Source organism: Aspergillus fijiensis (genome assembly GCF_003184825.1).
Source record: "Aspergillus fijiensis CBS 313.89 unplaced genomic scaffold BO72scaffold_64, whole genome shotgun sequence".
Lineage (NCBI taxonomy): Eukaryota > Fungi > Ascomycota > Eurotiomycetes > Eurotiales > Aspergillaceae > Aspergillus > Aspergillus fijiensis.
In genome coordinates this window covers 13,400-27,697 of record NW_024469040.1, presented here as the reverse complement: position 1 = coordinate 27,697, position 14,298 = coordinate 13,400, and the positions used below count along the sequence as shown (strand labels likewise).

Below are 14,298 nucleotides of genomic sequence, written 5' to 3'. Positions count from 1 at the left end.
ATCCGATAGCAGACAGCAGGAAACAGAGGAACAGAGGATTAACTAGCTCTGCCCAAGCGCAATATCCACCTTCACCACCCAAGCGAGAGACACTCGGGGGTCGGGGAGCAGGAATCGCATGAGTACGTACTATGTAGAAACTGGAAAGAATGTGGAGAATTGGCCGTGAGGAATGGGGGGGCCGGCAAAAAAGATGAAAAGATGAAACATGGGGAGGGCGCTTGCCATGCACTATTCAATGATTTCAATCTATTGAGCTTTGGTCCCTTGGGTCAGCCCAGTTGCTGATGGGGTGGATGGGGCTAATGGAAGCCCCTTATTGCGCGACTCTTGCAGGAAGATTGAACGGGCACACCGTTATCTCCCGAACGCCGAACCCCCTGATCCACATCCACTGAAGTGCATCAAAGCATCAAAGTGCTGAGATCAGCACGGTCCCCCTTGCACGTTGCAACTGGTTCATCATCTCTCTGCTTGGCGGTTTCAGAATAATCGTGTTCACTCACAATTTAATTGTTTGATTTGTTATCTTCCTCGATGCTTCCTAGATACTGAGTACATGAACATACTGTTACAATATGGTAAGCAGAGGGCTTGGGGGTAAGAGAAAAGCATCAAGCATGACAGGGTGAGCCGCCTACCCCTAAACTCAACAATGCCAATCGACGAGAAGAATGTGATGCTTGACTGAGCCACCAAGAAGGCTGGCCTGATACTAGAACCAAACGTCATCTTTATTGCCATAAGCCAACCAAGCAAGCAAGCCAGCCAGCCAGATACATGTCCAACAATTTTGTCCGCCAAACTTGCGCCCCGCCCTTCATTCAACTATCGCCACCACAAACACAACCCTACCCATAGTTACCCGACTCAATCAATGTCACATGCGTCGGAGGCCAGTCCGGCTGCTACCCGGCTGCGTCTGGGACGCTGGGTCTTCGCATTCGAGATGCTAATGCGCAGCTTGCGGAGTTCCTCATCCAACTCGCGGTTCTCCTTGGACCAGCGGATCTGATCCTCCGTGCGTGCCCGCTTCTCCCGTTCGTACATCGATTTGATCATCGAGAAGTCGGCACGGAGCTTCTCCTCGACCTTGCCCGCGGGGCTGGCCACCTTCGCCTTCTCGAGCTTCTCCGTCAACTCGTTGATCCTCGTCTGCTGCTCGGAAACCTTGACCTGGCACTGCTGGAGGGCCGTCATGACAGACCCCACGTTCGCGGTCGGTCGCTTGAGAATCATCTGTTCGTCGCGAGCTTTCTCCTCCCATTGGGCCAGACGGACCTCGGGGACCTTGTTGACTCGCTCCGCGGTGTCGGCCCGTTCCTGGCCACGCTGGGCGTCCCTCATCGCCAGTCCGATCTGAATCTGGAGGGCGCGGTTCTCCTCGGTGACCTCGTCGAGATTCTTCTGCATCATGAACGCTTGGTTTCGCGCCTGCTCAGCTTGAGCGCGCGCTTCCGCCACAGACAAGTTGCAGGCCACTTCGCCTTCCTGCATGCTCTGCTGCGCGCTGGCTCCGCTGAATTGCGCTTCCGCCAGTTGTCTCTGGGCTTCGTCTAGGTCGAACTCTAACTTAGCCACCATCAGTTGTGCTTCGATTTCAACGGAGTTATTCTCTTGTTGAAGCGCGTGGTTTCTGGCATGGGCGGCGGCCAGCTCTTGCTGCATCGCTTCCAGGGACTGGCTATGCTGCAGGTTTGCTTGATGTGTGGCCCGGAATGCCTCGTACTCTGCAATGATATTCTGGTTCTGAGCCAGAAGCTCCTGGTTCTTCATAATAAACTCCTGAAGCTGGGTTTCACTCTCACGACCGTGCTCCTCTGCAGTGACCAGGCGCTTCTCAACGTCGACAATCTTGTCAGTACAGGCCTGGAGTTCATTGGTGCGTGTCTGAAGTGCATCCTTGAGTGACTGCAGTTCCTGCTCCTGCTCCTGGCTGAGATGCTGCTGGCCTTCGATAGCGGCCCGTTGGCCATGTCCCTCCTGCTGGCCGTGTTCCTCTGCGGCAAGCAGACGTGACTCAACGGAAAGACACCTTTCAGTCCAGATGTTAAGTTCATCGGTTCGGCTCTGAAGCTCATCCTTCAGCGACTGAAGCTTCTGGTTTTGGTCATCGCGCTCGGCTTCGTTCTGCTGACTATGCTTTCGAGCAGCGGTCAGTCGTTTTTCTGCGGCTGCGAGCTTATCAGTCCGAATCTGAAGCTCAATCTTCATTGACTGGATCTCTTGGCTTTGGGCAAGGTTCTGTTCACGCTCGGGTTTCGCCTGTCGATTGTGCTTGCTTCGAGCAGCGGCCAGACGCTTCTCTGCATCGGCAAGCTCATCGGTGCGGGTCTGAAGTTCACTCTTCAGAGACTGGAATTCCTGAATTGGAATATGGGTCTGTTCGCGCTCGGCTTCATCCTGTGGACTGTGCTCTTTGGCTGCGGCCAGTCGCTCTTTCGCAGCTGCAAGCTCATCAGTGCGGGTCTGAAGTTCATTCTTCAACTGATCATGTTCCAGTTCGCCCCGCTGACTACTCTTCTCCGCGGTAGCCAGCCGCTCTTCCGCAGCTGCAAGCTCATCGGTACGGGTCTGAAGCTCACTCTTCAACGACGAAAGCCCCTGGGTCAACAGCTTCTCGCATTCAATCTCCACACGTCGACCACGCTCCTCCGCCGCGGACACGCGAGTCTCAGCCTCAGAGAGCTTGTCAGTGAGGGTCGTCAACTCATCAGTGCGAGTCTGAAGCTCATCCTTGACCGTCTGTAGCTCCTTTTTACTCCTAGCATTGCTCTTCTTCTTCGCGCCAGCCAGCTGCTTCTCCAGCTGCACGATACGGTCTTTCAGGAACTGCTCCCGTGCCGCGTCCACTTCATCCACGACGACGAACTGGGCCTCGGCTCTGGCCATGGTGAGATTATTTTCCAGCTGGACGACCTTCCTCTTCAACTCGTCGATGATGCCCGCGTGTGCGTCTTTCGCCTGGCGGAGCGCGCTCTGAATCCTGCGGGAAGTGAGGTCGGTCTGGTGACGGACGGTCTCTTCCAGCCGCTGCTTCTCCGCCTGGAACTCTGCCTCCCTCGTCGCCATGCACTGCTGCAATTTCTCATTCGCAGTCTCAAGAGACTTGGACAAGTTCCACAGATACGCCTCGCATTCAGTGGGCCGGGGCTCGCCGTTCACCGCCAGCGCCATCCCCCGGCGTAGAGCGGCAACTTTGTTGCAGAGAGCATAAAAGAGCCACAGCCCTATAACAAGGGTCGGGATCAAGACGGCCATGAAGGCAAGAACGCGGAGATGGCGGACCTCGCTGTCCACAGGTGGCACCAGCCACTGCGCGCGGTCCTTGACCGTTTCGTACAGTTCCAGCCCCGTCTCCACGCCGGAGCAGCGGTAGCTCGCCAGCCATTGCTCCTTGGTCCAACGAGCCGGTAACCCACTGCGCGCCATGTCGGCAAGGCAGTCTTCGTAGCGGTCCCGTCCCATGGGACTGAAGCCCGCGGTTATGCCGTTCAAATAATGGTGGCCTGGTATCAGAGCAGAGATGTACATCCACTTGGACCCGGCCGCTAGGGCCCAGAGGCGGCATGCAGTACTCAAAGGCCGGTTGGTTGGAAAGAACCAAAGGATTCCGATGAAGGTAAGTTGGACCAGGTTAGAATTGAGGATTGTGTCTTGGGCGTTGGCGTAACATAAACGATAGAAGCTCTTGCGAGACTCGCCATTGGACAGCTGCTGGACGGCCCAGTGGATATCGTGTAGCAAGGAGCGGATAGGCGAGATGATGAACCTTTGAACCCCGGTCAGGGTCAAGGGCGCCAGGTCCGGCAGGAAACAGATGATGATTGTGATAAGGATTATGGCTTGGAAGAGTATGGTGCCCCCGTTGGTCAGATCGAGGTACGTCAGCACGTCGAAGCTTGAGGCGTGCGCCGGATCGGTGACCTGTCCGTAGAAGAAGATCTGTTCTGCCGCGTTTGACATCTTGTCGAATGAGGTCGAACCTGACGCTCAGAGGTTCTCGCGTGGGATGTTCTATGAAGTGATGAGATGAAAGGCTTTACACGTCTGTGGTATGGTCAGTGGATGCTGCTCGCGTCTTGAGTGGTAAAGATGGATAGCTTACAAGTAGGAAGAAGTAGGATGATGAGAGAGTGGTTGAGATTCTTGAGAATACTTGAAGAATTCTGTTCTTCTGTGAAGCTGTCACAACACGCGTCGGGCCGTCGAAGCTTTTCGCGGTGTCAATGTCACCAAAGCCTCTTCAGGCCTCCAGACATATGTCTGAGACTTTCAAGCGTCTTTCACAGGAGAAGGAGTCGTGTTTTTCAAGCTCTTCGAAGGATGTAGAAGGTATTAAATGATTGCAAGTTTGCGAAAGAGATCTATGGTTTGATGGAGAGAGATGTGGAGGAAAGATGGTGAGAAGAGAGGTGAAGAAGGAGAGAGATGTGGGAGAGAGAAGGGTAAATAAGGTAGAGTGATAGAAGGAGATATTTATGGAGAACGTGAGGGTGGGTTGCTACGGAGAGTGAGGGAGTATCCAGTGAATATCAAACTCATGTTGTCGTGGGGGGAACCAAGTATCGTCACCCATAGTAACATGATCACTTCACTCTCCCAAGCCAACATCAGGTAAATGACCACCAAAAGTGAATATTGCATAGGGAAATTAGAGACTACTTTGGCGTTACTACTACTCTTGAATATCGAAGAACAAATCTGACGGCTTGTACCATACACAATTAGCTAGAACACCGAAAACAAGCACTGTATAAGAACCCTGCCATACAAGCTTGATAGATCAAAGAACTTTTTCCTGTATTCCGTAGAGCGTTGCTACTTTGAACACATATATACACACCAAATGACTCTGCTCCATTAGATTGGCCTGCCTCCTCATCCATACCACCAGGCCAACATCCACCCCTTTCTATCTACTTGGGCCCAACCATTATATGCAGTCTATATCTTCAGTCGTAGCTTCATTCTCCTCAAGCCTGATTCTTCTTTGGCATCCTGGGCAATCCCAGCCACAACAGCAAGATTCCTCCAGAAAGCCCGATGATGAAGGGCTGCAACACTTTGACTCCGCGTGCCTGCGCAATAGCACCCACAGCGAACGGCAGGATAGCAGCGCCTCCGCCGCCAAACGCAGCCGCGAATCCAATGGCACTGACGTGAAGATGGCGAGGGAGGAGCTTGGTAGCCACCACCACCGCAGCCGGGAAGAACGGTCCCAGGAAGAATCCTTGCAGAGAAACAGCCACTGCGGATGAGTAGAAGTTCGGGACCAACCAGAGGACAAGACCTGCGGCGATAGCACAGCAGGAATATATCTGCGGAGTGACGATGTCAGAAGTAATCGTGCATGGGTCACATTATAGGAGGGATTGAGAGTTGACGCATTGGATCTATGGATCCTGGCAAGGCGAAGAAAGACCGGACTGTGCAGTGCAATGGGCAAGGGAAACATACTATGATTGCCAACTTCTCGCCAATGCGCGGGGTGATAAATCCTAGCGCCATGCGCCCCACGGTGATCCCAAGCCAGAACCCGGTAGCTGTCATCCCACTTGCGAAGGACTGGCCATGTCGGACCTGGATCATGAATGTCACTATCCAGCCGCCCAGGGCGACTTCGATGCCGACATATCCCAGCAGGAAGATGGCACAGATCCAGGTAACCCGCGCATAAGACTTCTTGAACAGCACTTCACGAAGCCCCGCCTTGTTTTCATCATCTGACTGTGGCTCTCTCGCTTTGTCTCGTTCTGCCGATGCGTCCCAGAAGGCTGAGGCACAGACGGCCAGTTCAGTGGCCGCACAGGCAATCTGCGGACAGTGGACAGGAGAAACATGTAAGCCAAAGCTCAGAACGATACAAGGGCCGGATGACGTTTTTGGCGGAACACCAGTCTTACCAGGATATAGTAGTAATAGTACCACGGCACATGGGCCTTTGTGATCAACGACGTTGCGATTAGGGGACTGATCACACCTCCAACACCGTAGAGCCCGTGCAGAAGCCCCAGAATCTGATTAGAGTCGGCCATGTTACCTATCCAAGCATTCCACGAGGCATCCCCAAGTCCATTTCCGAAGCCTGCAAAGATGAACGAGATGACCAGGACCGGGTAGGGGGGGTGACAACAATTGATGATATACGCGATCACATGGCAACTGGGCGTCAACACGGCCACTCCTCGACGGCCTAGTTTGTTGTGAATTCGGCTGTTCAGAAAGGCAGCCGCGGTGTAGCCGACTAGCGGTGAGAAGAAGACGAGGGACACCACAGTGTAGGAGAGACGGTAGTAGCTTTCCAGCTGCGGCAACTGTTCAGTGGCGATCACACGGCTCTAAGACGGTCGAACGCTTACATAGGGAATCAGAGGCTACTATGGTCAGTCTCGGTCAAGTTCCAGATAAGAGGGTAAGGCGATCGATCACTCACCCCGTAGGCTGCATCATTCATACCCATAACCAGAAAACTCCAGAAGGTGGCGAGGGTCTTAAATACATTAGAGCGAGGATAGTTCCAGCGCTCAGCCTCGTGGAAGACCTGCGTCGGTTCTTCGCTGGAGTCGAGAGAATTCGCCTGGTTCGTGTTGCGGAGGGGAATCGGCTCCTCCGTTGCAGCCATGTTGAGGTCAAAAAAGTCAAGTGGAGGAGTGCGTTTGGACCCTGCAGGGTGAGGGGAAGCTCGCAGGAATATATATGAGGGTCACTTCCTTGCCAAGGCTGCCAAGTTGGTAGCAATAGTAATTCCGATTCAATGCTTGATGGCGGTGGAGACCCCATACTGGGTTCCCGGGCCCTGAGCCCTCGTGCGGGCTTATTACCCATTTTAGGCTTATTTGCACAAGATCTCCACTTTTTTAGCTGCTACGCTACTTGTATTGTATGAGGTCACTACTCACAATGTGCAAACATCGCAGTCATCCCGGTGCCAACACGAGGCCCCATCAGTCTGGATGTATATAATAGGTTTCTGTCGGTAATTTATCCTTATCTGATCGAAGGGGACTCCTTGCATCAAACTTTATCTACGAACACCATGGTTTGACGTTCCCTGGCCGGTTACACAACATCATACTCGTAAGATGATTGGGGTTCTCGATATGCAGTTTGCTTTCCAACCCGGTCTTCATCCGACTGGGCTGGAGCTCCGATACATATACGTAGCCAATCTATACTCTATCAGGAGTGAGTCTGCGTGCACACGGAAGTAAGTGAAATCCTGTGAGATCATGATGCCGACGATACGACTATATCCAGGTAGATAGAACGGGATGCACATTCAGATTGAAGTGAGGTCAACGGCTCTATGAGACAATCTAATCTCTTAATTACAAAAGTGTGTATTCCGTGCCGATGACGTAGATTGGACGGATAGATAGAAAGCATCCAAGAGAGAAAAAAAAGACAAAAGAAATTTCACATTGCATCATCCGTGAATCGAACACGGGCCTCATCGATGGCAACGATGAATTCTACCACTAGACCAATGATGCTGGTTGATATTTTTGTGCTTTAGAATACACCATGTCATTTTCACAGCCTGTGAGAAGGAGACAGAGCCTACCCAAGAAGCAGTACACCAATGTACGTATAGTTTGGAACAACATGGCTAAGAGCTGTATCTACAGTCGCTCCACGTATGATTATAGTATGAGACTCACGAACAAAGCAATATTGTAACTTCGATTCACTCTTACAGTAGTCAACCCGACTTCTCTAAATCATATTTTCCGTTTTCATCGACCTCGAATCCCTATCTCACAAATTGCGAATATTTCCCTCAATACGTATACTTCCTCCTTGGAAAAAAGGAGTGCTATCTATACTGCTTTCCGAGCATTCTTACAAAAAATCAAAATGAAGCCAGTCGAATGAATATACTGCATCACCCATTGCTCTGTCCAGCAGAGTCCACGTCAAGCACATACAGTGCGGGTTATTCTGGCGCAAGAAGAGGTGCATCCTCCGCGTGCAAATCACCGCTTTTGGAGCCATGCCCACGGCGCTTGCGACGACGTTTTTTCTTCGATCCGCTGCCATCGCCATTTCCGAGATTGACAATCTCCCCATTCTGCTGAACAGGGAACTGGGTCTGGGCGGTAGCATTGGGTGTATCAGACTCGGAGGAGCTGGTGGCAGTGCTAGTGGTATGGAGGACTACTTTGCGGATGCCGTTGACGTCAACCACCTGCTCCGTAATGCTACCACTGCGGGCGGGGCCCTTGTGTCGGTAGCTGCCGGGCCGGAGACGATCAGAGAGTTCGGAGTCGGTCGACTGGAAGCTATGCGCAGGGCTGTTGTCCTGCTGTGCACGAGTGCTGGGGCGAGTGTTATCGTCCTGTTCCTCATGGACAGCTTCCGGTATGGAGAGTGCCGGTCCGTCGGTCATCCGCGCCGTATCGGATAGGGAGCGACCATGACCTAACGTGCCGTAGCCTGCCCGAACGGCATATACACCGTCTCGCGCATCCATTCCGCTTTGCACTAATCCGGCACCGAGGCCGCCCTGCAAGCCAGAAGTAGTGCTTCTAATCAAGCCGTCCGCGCTCTGGCGAGACTCTAGATCAGTATGGCCAGACCGCGAGGGAGAGGCACTCCGCTTGATCTTCACACTCTGATATCTAGTCTGGCGAGGCCGGCTAGCAAGATTTGAAGGGCCGAGATGCTTCAAGTGCTCGCGAATTTCGTCCGTCGCACCTCGTTGAGTCACCAAGCCATCAGTGGAGTCGGAATTCCTGTCTGGTTGGGGACGACGAAACTGGAAACGAGGCAAGGGCGCTTCGACAGAGCTTCGCCGGTTTTCCTTCGAGGCACCGTTGGTCGGGGGTTCCGCGGTGGATTCACCTTCGATGTCGATCAGCGGCCCACCTGATTCGACAGGTAGCATCGGGGGGTCTTCCACAATCCGGCCTTTAGGGACTCGAGACTTGGGAGCCGGAGCCATTCGACGGATCGCCTTGTGAACGTCGACAAAAACATCGGATTCATCGATGATCTCCCTATGATAGAATTAGCCATGCTCCTACTCTGGTGTAGATGAAGTACATACTCTCCGATCAATTCCTCGATCACATCTTCCAAGGTGACCACGCCCAAGGCGCCGCGATCTTCGCCCGGATATTCCGATACGAGAACCATGTGAGACTTGCCCTCTTGGAAAAAGTTGACAATGTCCAGACAGCTCGTCTCCGGGCGCGTCTCCGGAAGAGTAGCTAGGGCGAAATCCCGGACCCGTTTGCAATCTTCAGGATCATAAGTGATGAGCATCTTGACCAACAGCATGCCGACGAAATTCATGTCATTGTCGGGCGCATGAATGGGGATACGGGAGTATCCCTGAGACAGGATAAGATCCATTGTTTCTTCATCAAGTATAGTGTCCGCGGACATGGTAAAGACATCTTCCATGGGAGTCATGATGCTGCCAACGGACTTGTCCTTAAGGTCCAAGACAGCGCTGATGATCGTGACCTCATCCGAGTTCAGCTGCTCCCCAGCTTCACCCAGGGTCTTATGCAGCGTAACCAGGGTTTTTAGGCCTGCTTTCTTGTAAATGGTTCCGTGGTCTTCTCCAAGCAGCTTGTCGAGCAATTTGGCAACAGGGTAGGCCACGGGAGACATGATGTACATAAGCGCCAAGACGCAGGGGGCCATCCATGCGCCGATAGGCAACCCGTACCGGACGCAAATGGATTGAGGCACGATTTCGCCAAAGATCACTAAAACACATCAGGCGGACGATAAGCAAGGACCTCTTGCGCCAAGGAAGAGGGATTTTCCCGTACCAATCAAGACTGTACTGCCGAGCACTGCTGGCCAGCCACCTCCCAGTGACCGATCGAGCACAATTGGAAGAGTTTCGTTGGTGATCACGTTGCTGAGAAGGAGAGTCACCAGCACCCAGTGCTTTCCCCGCTGCAACAGTCTCAGCACGCTTGCTGCATTTTTGCGTTCGCCCTCTTCACCAGAGGTTTGAATAACTTGTAGATAAACTTCATCCTAGAGTCCCCGCGGGTGTGCATTCCCCAGAAATTAGCCTCCCGAAAGTGCTCGCAATGCGATGAATGAGGTCAAGGTCGACACGAAGGAGGGGGAAAAAATTACCTGGCCCATTAAAGCTATCGTCAGACCAGCAAATGCACCACCGCTCAAGACCAGAGCAGCGGCAACTCCGAGATAGAGCCATAGACTAGGGTCGCTTGGAGGTTTGGGATCGACTTCGGAATGAATGACATAGGTAGGAGCGGCGGAGATGAGAGGCAGGTTCACACAGGCGAGAGTCAACAGCTTGGCAAGACCAAGGACGAGAGGCCGGGCGGCCAAGATGCGGGTGGATGGGGATATCGCCATCACCGATGGGACAGATGAGAAAGAGAAATCTCGAAGAAAAAGGGAAGGAGCCCTGAGCCTGGGCTACAACAGGGACATATTTATTTTAAAGACTAAGCAGTAGCGGCGGATTTTCGTTTGGGGGGGGGAGATGGGGGGTGGGTGTGGGTGTGGGAGGGGATGAGATGCAGAGAGAGAGAAAGGTTCACGTTGCCTTAGTGGCCGGGCTAAGAAGGGCGCGGCGTGCGATCGGGTCAGTGCCGTAGTGGATAGAGTGACGTCGCCCCCAGTCGGGAAATAGGGAGAAAGGCGGCACAGGAGGTTAAGGAGGTGATCGCTCGTCTCCTATAAATATGATTTGAGTAAATCTTGTTCAGGAGTGCAGAGGGTCCCCAGGGGGAAGGGTTTCGCCTTGTGAAACTTCAGGAGAACCCCGTACTGTTAAGATAAGACGGATGGATGATTGTTGATTGTTGATTGTTGTTCACGGACAAGAATTGAATTCTGGAAAGAAAGAAACTCAGCTCCAGTTCTGAACAGGGTCTAGCCCGGCGGAAGGAGTTGGAAGCTGGTGCCAGTGATTGATACCTGAGGTATCAACGGTAAATAGCCGGTCGCGGCCGTGTTCGTCAGGCCCTCGCCTTGTAACGATTTCGATGAGTGCAAGGAAAGATCCGGGTAATCTGCCTTCGAACTCTCACCAATCAGATGCAGGGACTGCGATCTTGACCCAGAAGCTGGTCCGTGCCCCGTGACAGCTGGTTGCGAAGGGGGTGAGTCAGCCGTATAACCCTCTGTAGTAGACTACATAATTTACGAACTTATAATGTTGTACAAATGAATCATCTTACCTAGGTAGGAACCACACTTGGTCATTTTGGGATATAATAAATGCCAACTAATTTCTCAATGCAAGCGCGTGGGGTATACGCTGCAAAAATTTTCTCAATAGTCAAATTTCTTCCTCTCATCCTTACCTCGTATTGGAGTAGCTTCATTTCTCGTTGGGAAGGCATTGACCTAGCCGGAGACAGCATGAGAGCACGTGTCTCAGTGCCTCATGAGATGTGTGGGGACTACAAAATGAGGTCCCCCCTCCGGGTCTTGTATATACTGTATGTCGATTGAGGCAAGCTTAAAATCCTGCCGTTCTTCTGAAGGGTTTTCTATAGGAACTTGTTCACATAAGGTTCAGGTTTGTGATCGGTATGAGAACTGGTGTCCGGCAAAGTCGAATTTTTTCATGAGCTACTGTAGGCTACCTACTCAATAGAGACATAAAAGGTTCAAATAAGTGGCACTAGCCTACTGAGAGGGGCCCTGTGTGTCCAGTCTCCACTGCTTCAGAGCCCAGACCAGCACTAATGATGAAGTGCTCTAATCTATAACAGTAATGGACTAGCATCGTCTACCAGAATGAAGAGTTGCCTGCACACGTGCTCTCATTCCGTTTCAGGCTATGGTCTACGGTCTACACAAAGAAAACCGCTTTGGCGAGCCCTAAGTGGGAGTAGTACAGCAAGATCAACAGCAATCTTCGTCCCCTCGTCCTTTCTACACCTGGGACAGGTAAAAAGCTGGATTTAAGTCTGACTGTCCAAATGTGACTGAAACCCACAACCCAAAATTGAGTCCGACTAGGATATGTGTTGTACAGTTCATCAAGACATCGGTTACACACGATCCATACGAGCTGAGCCCACGGCGGGAAGAGCTCCTGTCTTATGTGGTCGATCCACCAGAGGTGCCGATTGATATCGCGGTAGAATAGCCAATCAGGCATGTAGATCGTTGTGATTGTTTGATCTAAACTTTTGCCATACTAAAGTATGTACAAAGATGTACCCTACCGCAACTCCAAAGTGTAATGCTCGAAATTAAGTGCAGAAACCCAAGAGGCAACGGAAACAAACGACCTCGACCAAATCATATACTCATCAAATGATGCAGATAGAACATATCCATGAGTTTATTGCAGGAGAGGATCCTGAACGCCATGTTAGCTTGGTCGCTTAAATCATAGAGGGGAGGACATACGCGGAAGTGTTTTTGGTTGTTGCCTGCGCGGTTGACCCGAGCCATGTGCCGCATCTCTTGTCGAATAGCCCGAGTGCGCTCCTTACGCTCGCTTTCCACAACAAGGCGTTTCTGGGTGTCTGAAACACCGATCATACCCGTACCGCCGTTGGCACGGGTGATGAGGGCTCGGTTGAGGTTACGACCGCGAGGTTTCTCATCCACGTCCATAGCCTCACCATTCTCGATGGCGAGTTGATGGGCCGCGCGCTCATCGGCAGAGGGGTAGTTGTGGAGGTTCTGGCGATAGTACTTGGCAAGGGAGCGGTGGCCAACGCTCTTTCCAGAAGGAAGGTGGAGTTCATAATCAGTGGCGTAGACCACGGGTGCGCTCTTGCGGTTGTCCAGCTCATCTTCATCGACGGATGACGCGGAGGTCTCAGTCTCCCAGCCCTCATCCTCGCCCTCAATCTTAACTCCTCCTTCCTCGGGCGTCTCGCTAGTTGTCGACTCCCAATCACCCTCATCATCGGAGTAAGTGCTGCGGAAATCATAGTACTGGCCGATCTCAATCTGCTCATCCTCGGACTCGAAAGCAATCATGCAGTGACCCTTGTCTTTCATGTGGGTACGGATAGCGGCGGGGCTATTCTTGATAACATGACAGTAAGTGCATTCGCTGTTCTCGTTGATCTTGCGGTAGAGATAGTTGAGGAGACCTTCCAAGTCGGCCAGATACTCCTTCTCCGGGATGAACATGCCGTGGGCTTTGAGCATGTGCTCAGTGTTCTCCTGGATATCGGCTGCCGTGTTGGGGCAGAACAAGCAACGGGCAGACGAGAAAGAGTCATCGGACATCTCTTCATCTTCACCCTCCTCATTTTCCTCTTCAATAGTGGCCTCCTTCAGAGTATCGGCCACCTTAGACACCTCTGCCTCACCGACGCGCTGGGGCTTGTTGATAGGCTCGCCCAAGGAGAAAGTAGAGCTCATGACTGACGAGGCATCGTCGGCATGTTCGCGTTTCATACGTGCTTCGCGGGCCTTGTGCTTGGAGCTCTTGATATGGTTTTGATGTGAGTTTTCGCTGTAGAAAGTCTTCTGGCAGGCGACGCAGGTCGTTTCAAAGGCGGCCTTGGCGGCAGCGGCAGTGGTGGTCGCTTTGGCGGCAAGAACCTTCTCATTGAAGGTTTCCTGAGACACGGGAGGCAGAGATGCAATGCGACGCTTCATGTTATACAAGCTGGTTTGTAGGTGTCAGTCGCTGAGCTCAACCAAAGGCAGGACGGATGGCTTCCAACTTACTGCCAGTCTCGGCGCATGTGGTCCCGCTGCGCATCGCTGCCGCGAAAAGCAACAAGACAGGTGTTGCAGGTGTATGGAAGGGATGCCATTTTTTTTATTTGATGTGACAAAGAGTGGCGCTCAGCAAAATGGGTATCACGAAAAGTAGAAAAGTTGTGGAAGGCGGGTAGAAAAAGTCGTTAGGCGGTTGTGGGTGTTATCAAAGCGGGGTATATATTTTCTTCACTGAACAAAAGTTCACCTCACAGGACAGCAGCTCAATTAATAATGACCACTGTATTCTCGAAGAAAGTGGAACAAGGAAATCCAGCCAGACAAAAAGTTGTGACGAGGAGGGTGGTGTAAGAAACAACCAGGAGTTTGAGATATTCGCCCCTCGGAGAGTATTGATAATCAGCGCCGATAACTAATTAGTGTTCGTCCGACTTTTTGCATGCCTGAAAATCCTCGCCTTGCCGCTTTTACTCATCGCTGGGATGACGTTCAGGCACGTGCTTCCATCTGACTTAGAGGAGGCTCAGATACCGAGGGTCACGTGACCCGGGATTACTGCTTGTTCCAGCTTCCGTAAGTCTGCTTGGTAATTTGAAGGCCTGAGGCGGCCACCACGTCGGGGAACGCCCGTAAAGTGCCCAGTGCCCAGTG

General features: G+C 52.3%; 4 protein-coding genes and 1 non-coding gene across 5 annotated transcripts; all 5 read right to left on the bottom strand.

Moving 5' to 3' along the window:
- Window positions 1–870: 870 nt before the first annotated feature.
- Window positions 871–4,186, bottom strand: BO72DRAFT_438135 (uncharacterized protein; the record flags this gene model as incomplete). Its single annotated transcript, XM_040943375.1, has 2 exons — window positions 2,668–4,186; window positions 871–1,836 (listed from the first exon to the last, which is right to left on the bottom strand). Exons 1-2 carry the CDS (start codon window positions 3,964–3,966, stop codon window positions 871–873), a joined length of 2,265 nt encoding a protein of 754 aa, XP_040797075.1. The 5' UTR covers window positions 3,967–4,186.
- Window positions 4,187–4,805: 619 nt separating this feature from the next.
- BO72DRAFT_438131 (putative MFS transporter) lies at window positions 4,806–6,655 on the bottom strand. The gene is made up of 5 exons (XM_040943374.1): window positions 6,437–6,655; window positions 6,363–6,377; window positions 5,907–6,308; window positions 5,461–5,817; window positions 4,806–5,321 (listed from the first exon to the last, which is right to left on the bottom strand). Exons 1-5 carry the CDS (start codon window positions 6,623–6,625, stop codon window positions 4,977–4,979), a joined length of 1,308 nt encoding a protein of 435 aa, XP_040797074.1. The 5' UTR covers window positions 6,626–6,655; the 3' UTR covers window positions 4,806–4,976.
- A 770-nt stretch (window positions 6,656–7,425) lies between these two features.
- Window positions 7,426–7,496, bottom strand: BO72DRAFT_t259. The gene has a single exon. It is a non-coding gene; the product is annotated as a tRNA-Gly (tRNA).
- A 187-nt stretch (window positions 7,497–7,683) lies between these two features.
- On the bottom strand, window positions 7,684–10,489 carry BO72DRAFT_480464 (putative DUF21 and CBS domain protein (Mam3)). The gene is made up of 4 exons (XM_040947635.1): window positions 10,108–10,489; window positions 9,789–10,002; window positions 9,053–9,722; window positions 7,684–9,002 (listed from the first exon to the last, which is right to left on the bottom strand). Exons 1-4 carry the CDS (start codon window positions 10,351–10,353, stop codon window positions 7,940–7,942), a joined length of 2,193 nt encoding a protein of 730 aa, XP_040797073.1. The 5' UTR covers window positions 10,354–10,489; the 3' UTR covers window positions 7,684–7,939.
- Window positions 10,490–11,929: 1,440 nt separating this feature from the next.
- Window positions 11,930–14,075, bottom strand: BO72DRAFT_452024 (putative C2H2 finger domain protein). Its single transcript, XM_040945638.1, has 3 exons — window positions 13,654–14,075; window positions 12,370–13,591; window positions 11,930–12,319 (listed from the first exon to the last, which is right to left on the bottom strand). Exons 1-3 carry the CDS (start codon window positions 13,740–13,742, stop codon window positions 12,302–12,304), a joined length of 1,329 nt encoding a protein of 442 aa, XP_040797072.1. The 5' UTR covers window positions 13,743–14,075; the 3' UTR covers window positions 11,930–12,301.
- Window positions 14,076–14,298: the final 223 nt, after the last annotated feature.

Excerpts from the sequence above, each read along its gene's own strand:
- BO72DRAFT_452024 (XM_040945638.1), bottom strand. The coding sequence starts at position 13,742 with ATGGCATCCCTTCCATACACCTGCAACACCTGTCTTGTTGCTTTTCGC. Across the intron at positions 13,592-13,653 it reads CACATGCGCCGAGACTGGCA|CTTGTATAACATGAAGCGTC; the intron begins GTAAGTTGGAAG and ends CCTACAAACCAG.
- BO72DRAFT_438131 (XM_040943374.1), bottom strand. The coding sequence starts at position 6,625 with ATGGCTGCAACGGAGGAGCCGATTCCCCTCCGCAACACGAACCAGGCG. Across the intron at positions 5,818-5,906 it reads ACTATTACTACTATATCCTG|ATTGCCTGTGCGGCCACTGA; the intron begins GTAAGACTGGTG and ends CACTGTCCGCAG. Across the intron at positions 5,322-5,460 it reads GCGAGAAGTTGGCAATCATA|ATATATTCCTGCTGTGCTAT; the intron begins GTATGTTTCCCT and ends GTCACTCCGCAG.
- BO72DRAFT_480464 (XM_040947635.1), bottom strand. The coding sequence starts at position 10,353 with ATGGCGATATCCCCATCCACCCGCATCTTGGCCGCCCGGCCTCTCGTC. Across the intron at positions 10,003-10,107 it reads CGATAGCTTTAATGGGCCAG|GATGAAGTTTATCTACAAGT; the intron begins GTAATTTTTTCC and ends CGGGGACTCTAG. Across the intron at positions 9,723-9,788 it reads CGGCAGTACAGTCTTGATTG|TGATCTTTGGCGAAATCGTG; the intron begins GTACGGGAAAAT and ends GATGTGTTTTAG.